General features: G+C 36.2%; 1 protein-coding gene across 2 annotated transcripts in view; it reads left to right on the forward strand.

Annotated features, from left to right (window-relative positions):
• FCHO2 (FCH and mu domain containing endocytic adaptor 2) overlaps window positions 1-14569 on the forward strand; it is a 75313-nt gene extending 60744 nt beyond the window's left edge. For both annotated transcript variants that reach the window (XM_070743139.1, XM_070743138.1), the window contains 5 exons: window positions 2386-2518; window positions 7563-7762; window positions 9455-9519; window positions 10913-11077; window positions 11699-14569. In XM_070743139.1, the coding sequence (XP_070599240.1) occupies window positions 2386-2518; window positions 7563-7762; window positions 9455-9519; window positions 10913-11077; window positions 11699-11721 (586 nt within the window). In that variant the 3' untranslated portion in view covers window positions 11722-14569. The remainder of the gene's footprint in view (window positions 1-2385; window positions 2519-7562; window positions 7763-9454; window positions 9520-10912; window positions 11078-11698) is intronic.
• The last annotated feature ends 1412 nt before the right edge of the window (window positions 14570-15981 follow it).

Here is a 15981-nt window from a genome sequence, read left to right on the forward strand (position 1 = left end):
TCTACACATTTTTTCCAGGGACTCTGCCATGACCGGTACACGCCCTGGAAGGCGTCTTCAGGGACCTTTTGCAAGGTCTTCGTCACGGCTGATTGGATCTCTTCTATGGATGAAAAATGGGTTCCTTTCAGGGCTGCCTTAATCCGAGGGAAGAAGTCTGCTGGGGCAACGTCAGGACTATGTGGCGGGGGGGGGGGGGGAGCATTGGCACCTGATGTTTGGCCAGGAACTCATGGACTCGTAGCGCGTTGTGGCAAGGCGCGTTGTCGTGATGGAGTTGCCAGGTAGCGAAGATGTCTTTTCCCGTCCTGATGACCCTTTTTCGGAGTCTTTTCAGCACATCCACGTAGTAGGCAGCGGCAACTGTCTATTCTTGAGGAACAAACGCCTTATGGACCACTCCTTTACTTTCAAAAAAAGACAATTAGCATTGTTTTCACTTTTGATTTGCTCATTCTTGCCTTTTGGGGCTTAGGTGTGTCACTCAGAGCTTTGGCGTTTTGTTTCTGGGTTGTATTCAAAAACCCAGGTTTCATCACCAGTGATGACGTTGTCCAAATAATCAGGTTCAATTTCTATACGTTGTAAAACTTCGGCTCACAGAGATTTACAATAACTGACGTTCTGCCGCTTCCACAGCTTGGAAAGCACTGAGACCAGTTTCGCGACAAAGCTTAGCGTCCCCCCGCCACCTACTCCAACCAATAGGAGCGGCGCGGGAAATTCAATTGCATTACTTTTGAAACGCACCCTGTAGGATTAGTAAGAGTAACCTGACCAGAAGTAGAAATAAGAATTAGGGAAAGAATATTAGTAGTTATAATTTTTGTATACATTGAAAATAAGTGATAATTAAATGGAAAGATGAGGAGTTGAAAGATGGTGTTACTATGTATGTTCAAGAAGATCATTTACGTTAGAATGGAACATTTAACTATTGAATAACTATTTTAAAATAATAAAGTACATTAATGTTAGGATCATATAAGTTTGATTAATGTAATAATAATTGACTGTTATTATTTGTATTAACATAAACCATACTCAGAGGCCACACTGTTCATGTATTGATGTTGATATATACGGAGAGGGGCGGCATACAAATCTAATAAATAAATAAAAAATCCCAAATCTGTGGTATGTTTTTCCTCAGAGTTTCTAAACTAGGTAATTGCAGATTTTATCTTTATAAAGTCAGTTATTCTAAAAGGCTACAAATCAAACCTAGAACTTTTAAAGCAACTAACTCTGTATAGTCTTTTGCTGTCTGGCTACTTTAAATTTTGGGTCAGAAACAAATTAAGCTTTCAACTGTTCTTCAATTTCATTTCTGTTCTTCTTTGAGAAAGAGGAGATTGATACTTGCTTTCTTTGTCTTTTTTGGACACACATAACGGTAATTTATCGAAGAAAGACATTTTCTAGAAGAACACTTAAACTTCAGAAATCATAGATAGAACATTGGCATATCAAATCCGAAATCCTCAAAACTGAACTGATCCTTGTAATCATTTGTCTTAAACTCCTTGCAGCACTAAAAGCCTTGGAGCGCATACAGCTTATATCACTGCTTCCAAAGTCTAAGTAAATTACCCAAAATTGAGCAAAAGTGGAACGTTTTTCGGGTAATGACTCATGGATCCATTTTACGATCAGTACAGCAACACTAAAATTGATTTGAAGTGTATTTTACCTACCTTAGTTAAAAGGAACATTTGATAAACAGTTTTGGATAATGAAGGAAAAAGTTGGGGTGGCATTGGCTTAGATCATTTATCATTTCCAGCAGTTCCACTGCACAATGTTATAACTGTAGACTTTCAAGATTTCTTAGTGACAGTCATGTCATTCGAAGTATCAGGAAATGTACAGGTTATGGACATAGACCAACACATTCGACCGCATAGAGAAAAATATATTATGCTAGAAATTATCTTTCTGCCCAAAATGGTCTTGAAATTTCATGTAAATCAGTCATTTCTGCTTCCTATCTTTTCTGACATCTGTTTCCTCTCTTTTCTGACATTGAATAGCTTTCTAGTGTTGGACATGAGTATTTATTTATTTTGATTTGATTGATTTGATTTGATTTGAATGCCACCCCTCTCTGCTAATATACTAGCTTTCCATCTGGTCTGTAGTAAGGTCTCTGTCATAAATAAATTCTGCCCGTCTCTGCATTTATTGTTTTGTTTTTAATGATGGAAGATAGAGATATCTTCTGGTAGTTTCAAAAAACCATTTTTTCCGTAAGAGGGTTTCAACATAAAAGAGAACATTGTTATCTACAGCCGTGAATCTTCTCAATTGTAGTAACACAGATGTTTAAATATACGTTTAAACAAGGTTCAAATATATGTTTTCATGCCTACATTTTGTTCACAGTGATCCATCACAAAGTGATTCCAGTATGAGGGATTTTTGGATGGATATGCAAGCTGTCACAGTCTACCTCAAAAAGCTATCTGAGCAGAATCCTTCTGCTTCTTATTACAACGTAGAAGTTCTGAAGTACCAGGTAATTTTTGTATTTTGTTGTGAGTTTAGGATCTTAACAAGTCTAGATTATATTGTTTGCTGGCATGAATTACCGTATTTTTCACATTATAAGACATACTTTTCCCCACCAAAAAAGTGGGTGGAAATGTCTCTGTGCCTTATAGAGCGCATATTGTGGTGCGAGGGAGGGGGTTGGTGTCACCGCTGCCACTTGTCACTGCTGCCACCGTTTGTCACCACCAGGGAACACTGGAGCCTTCGCTACCAAGCAGCTAATCAGCAGTTTGATGGGCCTTCCATAATACCGCCGATCAGCTGTTTTAGGCCCTGGGAATCGGCAGCAGTGCCAAACGGTAATAAGCAGCAGTAGTGATTGGTGGAAGCGGCAACAATCCCCACTGCCTAGAACAGCTGATCAGCAGTGATCCTGGTGGCCGATCCAATCGGCAAACAGCTGCTCGGTAGCAAAGGCTCCAGCGTTCTCCAGCAGCAGCAGCTCAACTCAGCTGACCAGGGTGGGTGCAATGGGGTGGAGCCCTGGTGAGCCACGTGCTGGGGATGTGATAATGTGCTGATGCTGATTAGGCTGTTTGCTGCATGGACACTAGATGCTGGGAAACAGAGGCAGATTTTTTTCTTTTCTTGTTTTCCTCCTCTAATGAGCGTCTTATGGTACAGTGTGCCTTATAATGTGAAAAATACAGTACCACCCTATCTCTCCTACTGTGTAAACACCATATATTTACTCAGAATGCTGTGTGTGTGACAGAAATAAGCCTGTTCCAAAATGGCATAGCAGATTAACATAGTGTCTGCATTTTTAAATTTACTTTAAAAACTGAATCAAGCTATTTAACTAGCTGATCAGCGAATCAACTAAAACCAAAACTTAACCAGCATAGAAAGTTAAAAATCTTATTGAAGATTCCTATTTTGTTGATTTTGGAGAATTGCACCTCGTTGCATGTTTTCTTTTTATATTGGACTTCTGGATGTGACCATCTTAGTAACCTTAGGAGGAAAGATACATCTATAGGCTGAAGTAGGTAGAAGGATTCTGTCATTAGGAACAAGCAGCCAGAGGTAGTCTGATGAGCTATCCAATGCTATCATCAGCATCATATATCGCATCAGGTCTAGTACTTTTGGAATATTTTGTTTGCTCACTTTGTTTGTTTGTTTGTTTGTTTATCTATCTATCTATCTATCTATCTATCTATCTATCTATCTATCTATCTATCTATCTATCTATCTATCTATCTATCTATCTATCTATCTATCTATTAGATTTGTATGCTGCCCCTCTCCGTAGACTTGGGGCGGCTAACAACAATAGTGAAACAATATGAACAAATCTAATAATTAAGTTAATTTAAAAAACCCATTTAAGAAACCAATCATACACACAGACATACCATGCATATCTATAAGCCTAGGGGGAGGGGATATCTCAATTCCCCCATGCCTGACAACAGAGGTGGGTTTTAAGGAGCTTACAAAAGGCAAGGAGGGTGGGGGCAACTCTGATCTCTGGGGCGAGTTGGTTCCAGAGGTCGGGGCCGCCACAGAGAAGGCTCTTCCCCTGGGTCCCGCCAGACGGAATTGTTTAGTCGATGGGACCCGGAGAAGGCCAACTCTGTGGGACCTAATCGGTCACCGAGATTCGTGCGGCAGAAGGCAGTCCCGGAGATATTCTGGTCCGCTTCCATGAAGGGCTTTATAGGTCATAACCTTCTGCTTCAGATATTTAGATTATGCTTGGGTGCAGGTTCATTGTTCATAATCAGTAGCATGAGTTATTTTATGTTGCCAGAAGTATTAAGGATGGTTGGATGTTTCCTGAGCAGATACTTAGGAATCCCTAACATCAAAATGTTTCAGTGTCCTTGCTCCTGCTGATTTGTATTTCATAGCCCAGTGACTTTCAACCTTTTTTGAGCCGCGGCACATTTTTTACATTTATGAAACCCTGGGGCACATTGAGCCGGGGGGGGGGGGGGCTAAAAAAGTTTGGACAAAAAAATTCTCTCTCTCTTCCTCCCTTTCACATTATTTCTCTCTCCCTCCCTCTCTCTCCCTCCCTCTTTCTTTCTCTCTCTCTCCATCCCTCTTTCTTTCTCTTCCTTCCTCTCCTTTTTGCTCTCTCTCTCCCTCCCTACCTCCCTCTATGTCTTTCTCTCTCTCTCCTTCCCTCCCTCTGTTTCTCTCTCTCTCTCTCTTGCTTTCTTTCTCTCTCTTTCTCTCTCTCTTGCTTTCTTTTTCTTGTTCTCTTTCTCTCTCTCTTGCTTTCTCTCTCTCTCTTGTTCTCTTTCTCTCTTGCTTTCTTTCTCTCTCTCTCTCTTGCTTTCTTTCTCTCTCTCTTGTTCTCTTTCTCTCTTGCTTTCTCTCTCTCTCTCTCTTCCTTTCTTTCTCTCTCTGAGCTTCGTGGCACACCTGACCATGTCTCGCGGCACACTAGTGTGCCCCGGCACACTGGTTGAAAAACACTGTCATAGCCCTTACAAGCAGCATGCAAGATCTTTAAAGTCCTTAAGTACCTTTATGCTACACTGCCTTCTGGCCTGCAGCATACCTTCATTAGTGTTGGCGAGTTATTTGCAGATTCCTCCAAGCATTGGCAGCTGTGGATTCATATTTACTATGGAAACTGTCCCTTTTCTTCCTGTTACTCTTAGCCCCTGGGCTGTTAACCAAAGAGAAGGGGCTGACATGGCAAAAAGTCAGCAACATGCCATTTCTGCTTCTGCTAGAGGGAGTGTCAACTCAGCACTAAACCTTAAAAAGCTCCATATGTCTCAGTCTCTTGACTTCCTTTATCAGCAGATCTTGCCCCACCACCCTCACCACCACCATATGTAATATGTCTTTATATTCCACAGTAATGGCTTGGGAAATAAAATTTCCATACTGTAAAGAAGATGAATGTCTCCCAAATTTCAGGGAAGAACCAAACAATGATTGAATCGTCAAAGGAAGCCTGAGTTTGAAAAAAGTCTTTTATTCCCTAAATAAGAAAAATACAGTATCTTTTAACCATAATGTAAAAGAAGAGACAGAATCTCTCTTAGACAATCTGTACAATGCACAGTTTTAAAACTACATTCAAAAGCATATTTAAAGCTTCTGAAATAGAGTATAGGGATATGGTATTGCCTGAAACAGGTAGTCATCCAGATACTGATAATCAACAATAGTAAACCACTCTGATCATAGTTGCTTGATTGATCACAACGCCCAATCTAAATTAGCAATAGACTCCATAATGGTTCCTCAATCTGCATTTTATATTTATTGTGTTGTATATTTGTGTAACTGTAAAGGTTCCAGCATCCCAAATCTATCCATGTTACTTCATTCAATTTCAGTAAATATTAGCAGGGGTGTATTTACAGTATGGAGCAGTTAGCCTGACGCACTGAAGTATAAGATGCACTTCAGTTTTGGGAGAGGAAAAGGGGGGGGGGATTCTGCCTCTGCCTATCAGTGTTCTTAGCCTGGTCAGCATCAACTTCACTCACATGTGCCTCATTGAGGATGTTAAACAACTTCAAAAGCACAGCTGATCCCCTAAGGTAGCTCCAGTGAGTAAAGCAGGCAAAGCACGGAAGCGGTAAGATAGGGCAGTAGCTATCCCGGGTTGCAATTTTGGGCTCCATGCCTCCCATTTTCAGCTTCCAAATGCTCCATTTGAAAGCCATTCAAGGCTGCGGGGATCGCCAAAGCACATTGCTGCCCAAAACCGCAATGCGATAGAGGCCAAAAATGAGGTGTGTGGAGGCCTAAAATGCAATGCGCAAAGGCCGAAAGCGCAGTGTGCATAGGCGGTGATCAGCGGCGATGTGCTTTGGTAATCTCCACAGCCTTGAACAGCTCTCAAAAAAGAGCACTTGGAGGCTGAAAACATGAGACACACAGAACCCAAAAACATACACCATTGTCTGTGGCAATCTCTGCAGCCAGGAAGAGGATGCACGGAGGCTGGTGGGTGGGCTCGGCTACATTTGGAGTATAAGACACATCCAAATTTTCAATGTCTTTTTTTGGGGGGAAGCACATCTTATATTCCGAAAATATGATAATTATAAGTCACAAAACAAAGCCTAATTATAGCAACAACTCCGCATGGAAGATTTGACCCTAGTCCTAACTACACCTTAGCATGAAGCTGAATGCACAAACTGTCTTCCAGCTGACTTCAGTAGTCATATGACACACATTATTTTAGGTATTCCAGGTCATAAAAATAAGCAACATTTTGAACTCTCTGCAAATGATTAACAACGGCTTAAAAAGAAAGAAAGATGTCAGATTCGCAGAGTCTAGTTACACTTCAGTTTGTGCAGTGGGCAGACAGTCAGAATCACGTGATAAGTCAACCTGCTCATTACTAGGCAATATGTCTTCCTGTAGAATAGAAGTGGAATCCCTTGAAATCCCAGTTCATTCAGCTACATGCATGTCATCTTTTGACTTGGTATCAGTTCCAGTTAAGCAATTGTATTGTTCACTAGGTGAATTTTTCAAAGATAGTCCTAGAACAGTTCACAGTAATAAATGTGAGTGATACTTATTGAGTAACAAGGCAACTGTGGAGATAAAAAGTATTAATTAGTACACCAATATCAGCTGGACAAAAACATTCTTAATCATAGCTACTCTTGGAAACTTAGAAAAGTAAAACTCAGTACAGAAATTTTTCCAATCTATAAATCTGATCTTTTGAATTGAATGTGTGCAGCCCCCATAAAAACAGGTACATCCCTTTTCATTAGATAATTGATTAAAACTGCACCCACCTTGTCATTTTGTTTTCCATTTTTACTCAAATTTTTAGTAGTTAAGTATTAATAGATTAAGTAATTCCAACCTAGGGAATTTAGGTATATAATTATAATTTAATTATTAATACCAAAAATGAAAACATCTCAAAATCTCTATTTTTATGAAATTAACTTTAATAATAATTGCTCTTTAGAGACCAAAAGTACATGAAAAATGAATTTTGGAAGTCAGGAGATTTTTCTGGTTTGACCCTAAAAGTAGTTATTATATTATTTCCAAAGGTATTGTCAAATGGTATCCAGTCTACACCTCTGAATCTTGCTACATATTGGAAATGTAATGCTGGCACAACTGATGTAAGAGTTGATTACAAATACAATCCAGCATCTATGGCAATGCCAAGTACGTTATCCAATATACAAGTCATTGTACCAGTTGATGGAGGTGTAATCAACATGCAGTCACTTCCTCCAGCGAAATGGTAACTTTTTTTTAAATTAATACTGCATTAAATTCATATTAAGATTCTTGATGTGTCTTTTAAAACCACTTCTGAAATACATTGATTATTGTTGCTTGAAGCAGTTCTCATGGAATTGAAAGAGGGAAGTGTTGGGAGATCAATGGGAACTGTATGATGCTGCAGGTCTATTTCTAAGGTGTCTACTGGATTCTGAAATTTTTGATATGCTGCTGCTTCTAATTTAATAGTATATCTGTCTGAAATAAGACTTCATCTCTTCACAATATTTTGGTACCACCCTAGTTGATATGTAAAACTGAAACCTGATTGGATAGTGGTTGGCCTTGTGAGAGATTTATCTTCTGGATTTTGGGTCTTGCAGAAATATAAGGCATGAATGATTGCTCTTTGCGTGATGAGATGCACTACTGTAATGGTACGTGAATGCAGAATAATTTATACCTATCCTTAGAAATGAGGAAGAAGAAACAAGCAAACCTATGGGGGAAGGGGAACTACACAGTCCTGAGAAAAAAAGCTTTGACAGATTTTCAAGATTGTTGTCAGTACTTTGAACTAGGCATGGTCAAGAAACAGGCATCTCAGGGAATCCATTATTTTTTTAAAAGCTGTATGATAGAATAACAGAATATTGAAAGCATATCTGAGGCTATTTTGAATTATTTTCACATTCTGTTTCTCAGGAATGGGTAGTCTTTTTGGAAAGCCCCCCCCCCCCCTTTTAACAATTTGATAATTCCTTCCTCATTCCCATTCTTCTCAATGAATGAAAGTATCTTTATGTGACACTGAACTCTAAGAACAAGTTGAGATAACTGCTGGTGTAGTATTTAACTTGCCATTCCTGGATCCATGTTTTGGTCTGCAGGGCTCTGCAGGAGGCATCCTTCCTTGTGCACAACACTTGTTTGTAATTTAAAGTTATTCCAGTGTTGTGTGCTTTTAAGTTTTAACATTTGTATGAAACTGCCAGAAAAGATCTTCCACTAGTTTGGGTTGAAATGCCAACAGTTTGCTGATGGTACTGAATTATATATCAGCACCATGGTCTTAACTAGAGATGGTTTGGAAACCTTGAATTAGTATCTGGAGGCTGCAAGGTCCTGGATGGGCCAAAATGATTTTAAATTTCATTCAAGCAAGACAGAATTCCTGTTCATGCAAAAATATCTTAGCTCATTGGCTACCCTAATGATTTCTCTACAAGGGATCATTACACTCTGAAGGAGCAAATCCACAATTTAGAGCTTACCTTAGACTCATTGACCAACGTGGCACATGCTGATCCACCAAGGCTGCCAGACATCTGAGGCCAGAAGAACATTCATAGCAGAAGAGAAGAGAGCACTCCGCAAAGCCAGAGCTGCAAATGCTACAACAATGGTGCCCACAACCCATTAGATATCAAGGTCCTTTTCGAACACGATGGACGAACATCAGGTTATCAGTTAGTTTCTGAACTTCATTCAGAGGTTTGTTATCACTCATAAAGCCATGAATAGTTTGGCTTCAAGGTTACATTAAGGACTGTCTCTTCAGAGAGAATATCTAAAATATTCTTTGAGTCTGGACTCCAATACATACTTGCATTATATTTTTAATTACTTGAAAACTTGCCTAAAAGAATACCGGTAGATGCAGAGTAGCAGTATGGAGAATTGCCAATATATGATTTTTTTTTCTTTATAGGAACTCAGAGCAGATGAAAGCTTTGTGGAAATTAGCTAGTATTTCAGAGAAATCAGAAAATGGCGGTAAGAAGAAATGTTTTATTTTAACTCTCATAGATTAGAAAACTACCATTAGTATTTTGACCACACACACACACACACATACACACAAACAAAAACCAATTTAAAACTAACAGCATATATTCTTGCAATAATTATTTTTCTCCCCAAAGATAATTTTATAATGGATTTTTTTTCATCAACTAGCATATTTTGCAATATTTTATTTATTTATTTAGAAAATGTATATAGAAAAACTGGCATTGAGCCTTATCTATTTTTTAATTGCTGCGTAATAAATTATGACTATTTATTGATTTATTTGATTTTTATGCCGCCTTTCTCCTTAGACTCAGGGCGGCTTTACAACATGTTAGCAATACCACTTTTTAACCGAGCCAGCATATTGCCCCCACAATCCGGGTCCTAATTTTACTCACCTCGGAAGGATGGAAGGCTGAGTCAACATTGAGCCGGTGGTGAGATTTGAACCGCTGACCTTCAGATCTATAGTCAGCTTCAGTGGCCTGCAGGAAAGCACTCTACCTGCTGCACCCCCCCGGCTCTTATACTATATTGAGTTGCAGAAAAATAAGTTTTGTCAACTTATCACAATGCAGAATAGTCTTAAAAACACAAGGAAAAAATGAAATAATTTAAACTACAGTCAATTTAAAATGAAACCTATGCTTTGATTCTCCATATTGAAATGAGATCTTCTTAAGCATGTGATATAGGTGTGTGTAGATCAACCAAACAGAAGTTTTTGTATGTCAATTTTGATCTGAGATTTATACCAGATTGACCTATGTCTATACACTTGTATACGCATGTTTGTATGTATGCATGAGCCACAATAAAGATGGCTTGGTATATAACTAGTCTTATTACTGCAAGCCACCCAGAGTCCATTTGGAATTGGGCGACATATAAATGCTACAAACAAACAAACAAACAAACAAACAAACAAACAAACAGTCTTATATATTTTAAAAGATTCAAGAACAACTCTTAATACATATGCTAATATAATTAATACATTTGCTAATAGAAACATGAGATTCAATAGGAAATATATGAAATTACTCCAATCAATTGAATAGCCAAGTAAATTTAAAAAATATTGCAAAATGACAATACAGTATATTTTAAGGGTAATTCTTACAATACCATTTATTTATCAGAATACAGGCTAAACATCACCCATTGTTGTTGCTGTAATAAAATTGGCTTTGTGTTAGTGTTTTGCACCAAATTATAATGAAGAATTTTGGGGCACTTTCAACATGAAGTGTTACTGAAGAAATTTTTGGGGATTTTAAAAATGCATTATCAGTAGTCAAAGATTAATTGTATTTTAGTACTTATGCTAATAAGCATATTTCTTTACTGTTTCTCTCTCTTCCGTTCTGAATAGGCTCTGGCTCTCTCAGAGCTAAATTTGACCTTTCTGAAGGACCCAGTAAACCAACAACACTTGTAGTGCAATTTATCAGTGAGGGAAGCACCCTTTCTGGAGTAGATGTGGAATTAGTAGGCACTGGCTATCGGCTTTCCCTGATTAAGAAGAGGTTTGCCAGTGGTAAGAAGGATAATGTTTTTCTGAGGATAACCCATAGAGCTCATTTGTAATGTCTGACAGTCATTAGTGATATAGAATCATAAGTGGAAAACTTTTTGTAATAGGTATTTGCAGTTCTATAATCCTGTTATTAGTTTGTTTATCAAATTTATAAGGCCACCCACTGCACAAAAGGTGACACTGGGTGGTGTAGAACAAAGTTGTTAAAATGTGTTCTACTTTGAAAAAATGTGTATGCTAATTCTGCATCTTGATTAAAACATGTTTGTGTGTCTGTGTATAATACAGGTAGTAAGTACTGTCTTTCTGCCCATTCTCCTGGTTGATATAACGGTTCTACACTCAGGAAAACTCTCCTATGTGTAAGGGTAACAAAGGACACCAGGTTCGTTGGCTGCAACCAATCAGTCCCCAAGGATTCTTCCATCCTTGGATCCCAGGAGGAACTCAGGGGATTCAAGCAATTCATGAAATCCTCATTTTAGATAGATCAGAGATCATTATGAGGACTGAAGTAAACAGTCCAGGATAGCAAAACATGTGGAAGTCTAGTTTTAAAAAATTACTTTTCTATTAATTTTGCTTATTGAGATACTAACTGAAATCTTTTATGTCTTTCAGGACGATATATGGCAGATTGCTGAACAACCTGTTAAGAAAACTAGGTTATTTTTCAATGAATAATAAGTTTATTCATTCTCTTACTATCTTTCCAACACTATTTTAACATGCATTAATTTTTGAAAACACATTGCGTAGTTCTTGGAGTTTATACCCAACAAAATGCACTTTTGAAAATAAGTCAGTTTTTAAAATATTCTGTTTTGAAATAGCACTGAAATGAACTCCAACAATATAGAAAATCAGTTGCAATACTGGGAAACAAGATACTGAAATATTTTATAGTAATGTAGCTTCGGAGCCAAATAGCAGTTATGTGTGGTATTTAAAGTGTGTGATGCTTTGTGATACCTTAAACAAAACTATATTTTAACTTTCTATAAATATTACTGAAGTATATTTTTCAATTTTCAATATTGCCATTCCATAAACAAAACAGTGGCAAAGTATTTTTTGTTTTCACACTTGTATATTCATGTGTCATATCTTATTAGAGATTATCTATAAAAATAACTTTATTTCCATATATCATACATAATTAAATGACCAGTGTTTTATAATAGATGGTTTTTAATGTAAAGTGCAATGTTTTTTTAAATTGCAATGTACAACAGAGTTATTTACTTCTGCCATTAGTTAACATGATGGGAGTTGTAATTTTAATTAATGCTGTAGATTATTTATTTTTATATGAAATGTGTAATTTCGTGCCTTTTCAAAGCTGTGCCTGTCAAATGTTTTTGTGCTTTTCATTTCTTGTTTTCATTATCTAGATCTTCTAATTAGTAAACTTGAAGGAAGTAATCTTATTCTTACAGAATAGAAGAATCAGTTGTGCTCTATCTTCCATGTACCCCTTATATTTGCTAGGGAGGTTCATCAGGACTTCTGGTGCTGATTTTGTGGGGTCATGAAGCATTTAAAGTGGGAAGGAGAAGCCAACCAGCACATTACAATCTCTTTCACTGGAAGATAGGCACAGTTGGATATAACCTGGCATTTGGAAATCCAAACAGAAAATAGCCTTTAATATAACTTCTGTTGGGTTAACTGCAATAAATGCAACCATTACAACAGAAACCTTTTAATTTTTGTCAGTTACCACACAGTATCAACATTTAAAATATCACCAAAGATGTATAAAATCCTGAAAAAGAAGTAATTTTTAATGTAATTAAAATGCTACACTTCTGAAAAGTGTAGAATTTCCTCTTCTAACTACAAAAAGCTGAATTTCATATGCTTTGAAACATACATGGATTTAAAGTGTTGCTTATGAGCAGCAATGTTATTTTAAAGGTCTATTTTTAATAAAATAAAAATAATTACTGATAATTTCAATAAGTGTTTTATGATCACAAATAAAGAAGCAGGTAATAGCCCTAATACAAAAAAAATGACCCATTTTGATAAGTTTAATACAAATCCTGTTTTTTAGAACTTACCTATATGCCTTTAAAAGATTAAATGTAAATGTCAAAAGTTATTAGGGCGGGTGAATTATATCAACAACAGCACCAGAGATTAACTACTTTTTCAAATTCTAGTTCCTAATAAAAGCATACATGAAAATCACTAACTCAATGGATAATACTTAATGAATAAAATAGTGGATTGATATATCAGTGCTCTATATAGTCACTAAATTTTGATGAATCTGTAGTACACTACAAATAAAGTTAGATGTATTCTGTTCTATTGACATCAAAGTAATGAATAGCTAGGATAAATGGGATATCTTTCCCTCCTTTTGTGAGACCATTAATTTCCTACAAAAAGTGGAGCGAAAATATCAGTGCTGTTGAGGATGGGGAAATCAGACGCCTGTGGTTGTCTTATTTTTAAAGATACGTGGATCCATTATTTAATTATTATTTTTGCTTTTAAAAAGAAATAAACATTTGCTATCTCTTTGTGTGACAGATATACCTTCAGCAGCCCAGCAACATTCATTCTTTAACTGTGACATAAATGTCTCTCAGAAAGATACTACATTATGACATTGTAATGTACAAAATATACTCTGGCTCATTATTGGGAAGGGAAGAAATGGCAGCTATTTTTTTTTCTTGTGGAAAAAAAAAGCCACTTTAACTTTGATAGTCAACTCTGGCATCTTACTCAAAATTCTTCAGTTTCACATTTTTAACCAAAAATGAATCCAAATGTAATTGTTTTCAGACATAAACACAAATACTGAAAAGCATGAATAATTCATAGATTAAAACTGATTTTAGAATGGCAAAAACTGATTTTAAAGCAAAAAGCCTTGTTTTATAAAAATCTAAAATTCCATTAGAGTACTACACAGTGAATTTTCATATTGTAGAATAATACATTTTGATAGAATTATACATTTAAATTGGGATTTTAAATGGTACAGACTTTTAACGTATTCTTAATCGTAATCTGCTAATGCAATCAACAACTGTCTGAATAACTTTTGAAAATCAATCTGTTTATTTTAATGATGTATTCTTTCTAAATTAGTGCTAAATTTCAGCACCTTCTAGCCTTACTACCAAAAGTTCTCAGATACATATTCACAAAGGCTGCAGGTTATGATTTTGAAGCCATGTAACTTTATAATTTTTTTAAAAAAATCTATATCTAAATATAGATATAGATATCTATAAATAAAACCTATTTCATAGAAACCATGTAGCAAGCTGGATCTTGCTTGTTTATAAAGATTTTGCCTTTGTAGCTGCCTCTTGGGAGAATTTGTAAACTCAAATCTGAAGGGTCTGCAGGTTCTACAAACTGTAAATTAGAGCAATATAAATCTTAGAGAAATTGTAAATACATCTGATCTTTTACAAAAATGTTTTAAAAATTGCACCTATAATAAACATGTAATATATAACAGTTTGATTGTTGTTGTTTATATGATTTCATACATTATGCAGAAGCATTCCATTGACAGTTTTCAGATAAAATATATTTTGATTCTGGTCCATTGTTAGAATTAGTTTCTTTTCTACATATTTCTGTGCACTATTATGGCTATGGGTTTATGAGCTTACTACACAAGACAATATCAGTGCTCACAGGCTTTTTTCCAGTTATCAAGAGTGTAAGGAAAAAATAGTCTGTTCCTGTTTTAGTTGTTTGGGGAATAATAAAAGTCCTCTCATCCCCATTATATACAGAAAGAAAGAACTGGCTAAACTCCCACCAACTGCATTATTTTTTTACATTTTTGTATTTTTTCTGTGATTTGAGAAAACAATTGAATGTGTAGCTATAAAGATAATGTAGTAAAATATACATTTTAAAATGTAAACTAATTACTGTAATTCCCCAATAGTTTTTCCCTCCACTATAATACTCATTGTAATCCAATAGTGTACAATCTATGAAGTTGATATGAAAGTACAGTATGTGAACAATTTTGCAATCAAGAATCTTTCTCCACCTACTGCAGCCATAGATGCAACTGTGTTGACTGTATTATATGAAGTTCTGGTAAACATGCAGAAAGTGGACTCAAGATAATGTGTGAATTGAGTCACAGGTATGGGGAGAATTGCTTCTAGTAGAAAGATGGGTCAGTCACAGTTCAAAACTAAATTTACAGCAGTTTGCCAAAAAATAGAGCAGAATAAAAAATAAAAGTCCCCAAACAATTTTCTTGGGAATGATTGAGGGACAATAATTGTCCTGAAAACTTCCGTCAGAAAATGCTATAGACTTACTTAGTGCTAAATAATTTATGTATCTATAGTTGTCTCATTAGAAAATTATGTATTTAGTATTTGCCTAATATAATATATGAGGTCTTTTTCTGCCGTCAATATTCTATGTTTCTATGATATAAAAATTATATGATTATTGCTGAAGAAAAATTGGAGACCTGCAATGATTAGATAGACATCCACAGGTATTAGCATCTTTCTAATGAACTTTTTAAAAATATTTATGAAATATATGCCTGGTATTTCTATCCAAACTCAAAATATTTCACTCTGTTTTTCAAGGCAGCTGTTCTGATTTATATAAACCAAGAAATTTTCCTTCATACACAACTGAAGAATTTTCACCTGCCACTTGAATGATTTTAGGCATAACAAAATCGCCTAAATTAGACATCAGTTCCATGCAGAGAAGCAATTTAATGCTTCTCCACGTAGACAACAAACAAGATGTATTCCTCTTATAATGAACCTATCATTGGGATTTCCTCCTCCTGGGATTCCTCAGCTATATTTACAAATGACATTCCTGCCTCAATTACAGCTAAAGTCTGTAGGTATGTTATCAGTCATGCCAATATTTAATAT

The sequence above is a fragment of the Erythrolamprus reginae genome, chromosome 2 (assembly GCF_031021105.1).
Source record: "Erythrolamprus reginae isolate rEryReg1 chromosome 2, rEryReg1.hap1, whole genome shotgun sequence".
Classification (NCBI taxonomy): domain Eukaryota; kingdom Metazoa; phylum Chordata; class Lepidosauria; order Squamata; family Dipsadidae; genus Erythrolamprus; species Erythrolamprus reginae.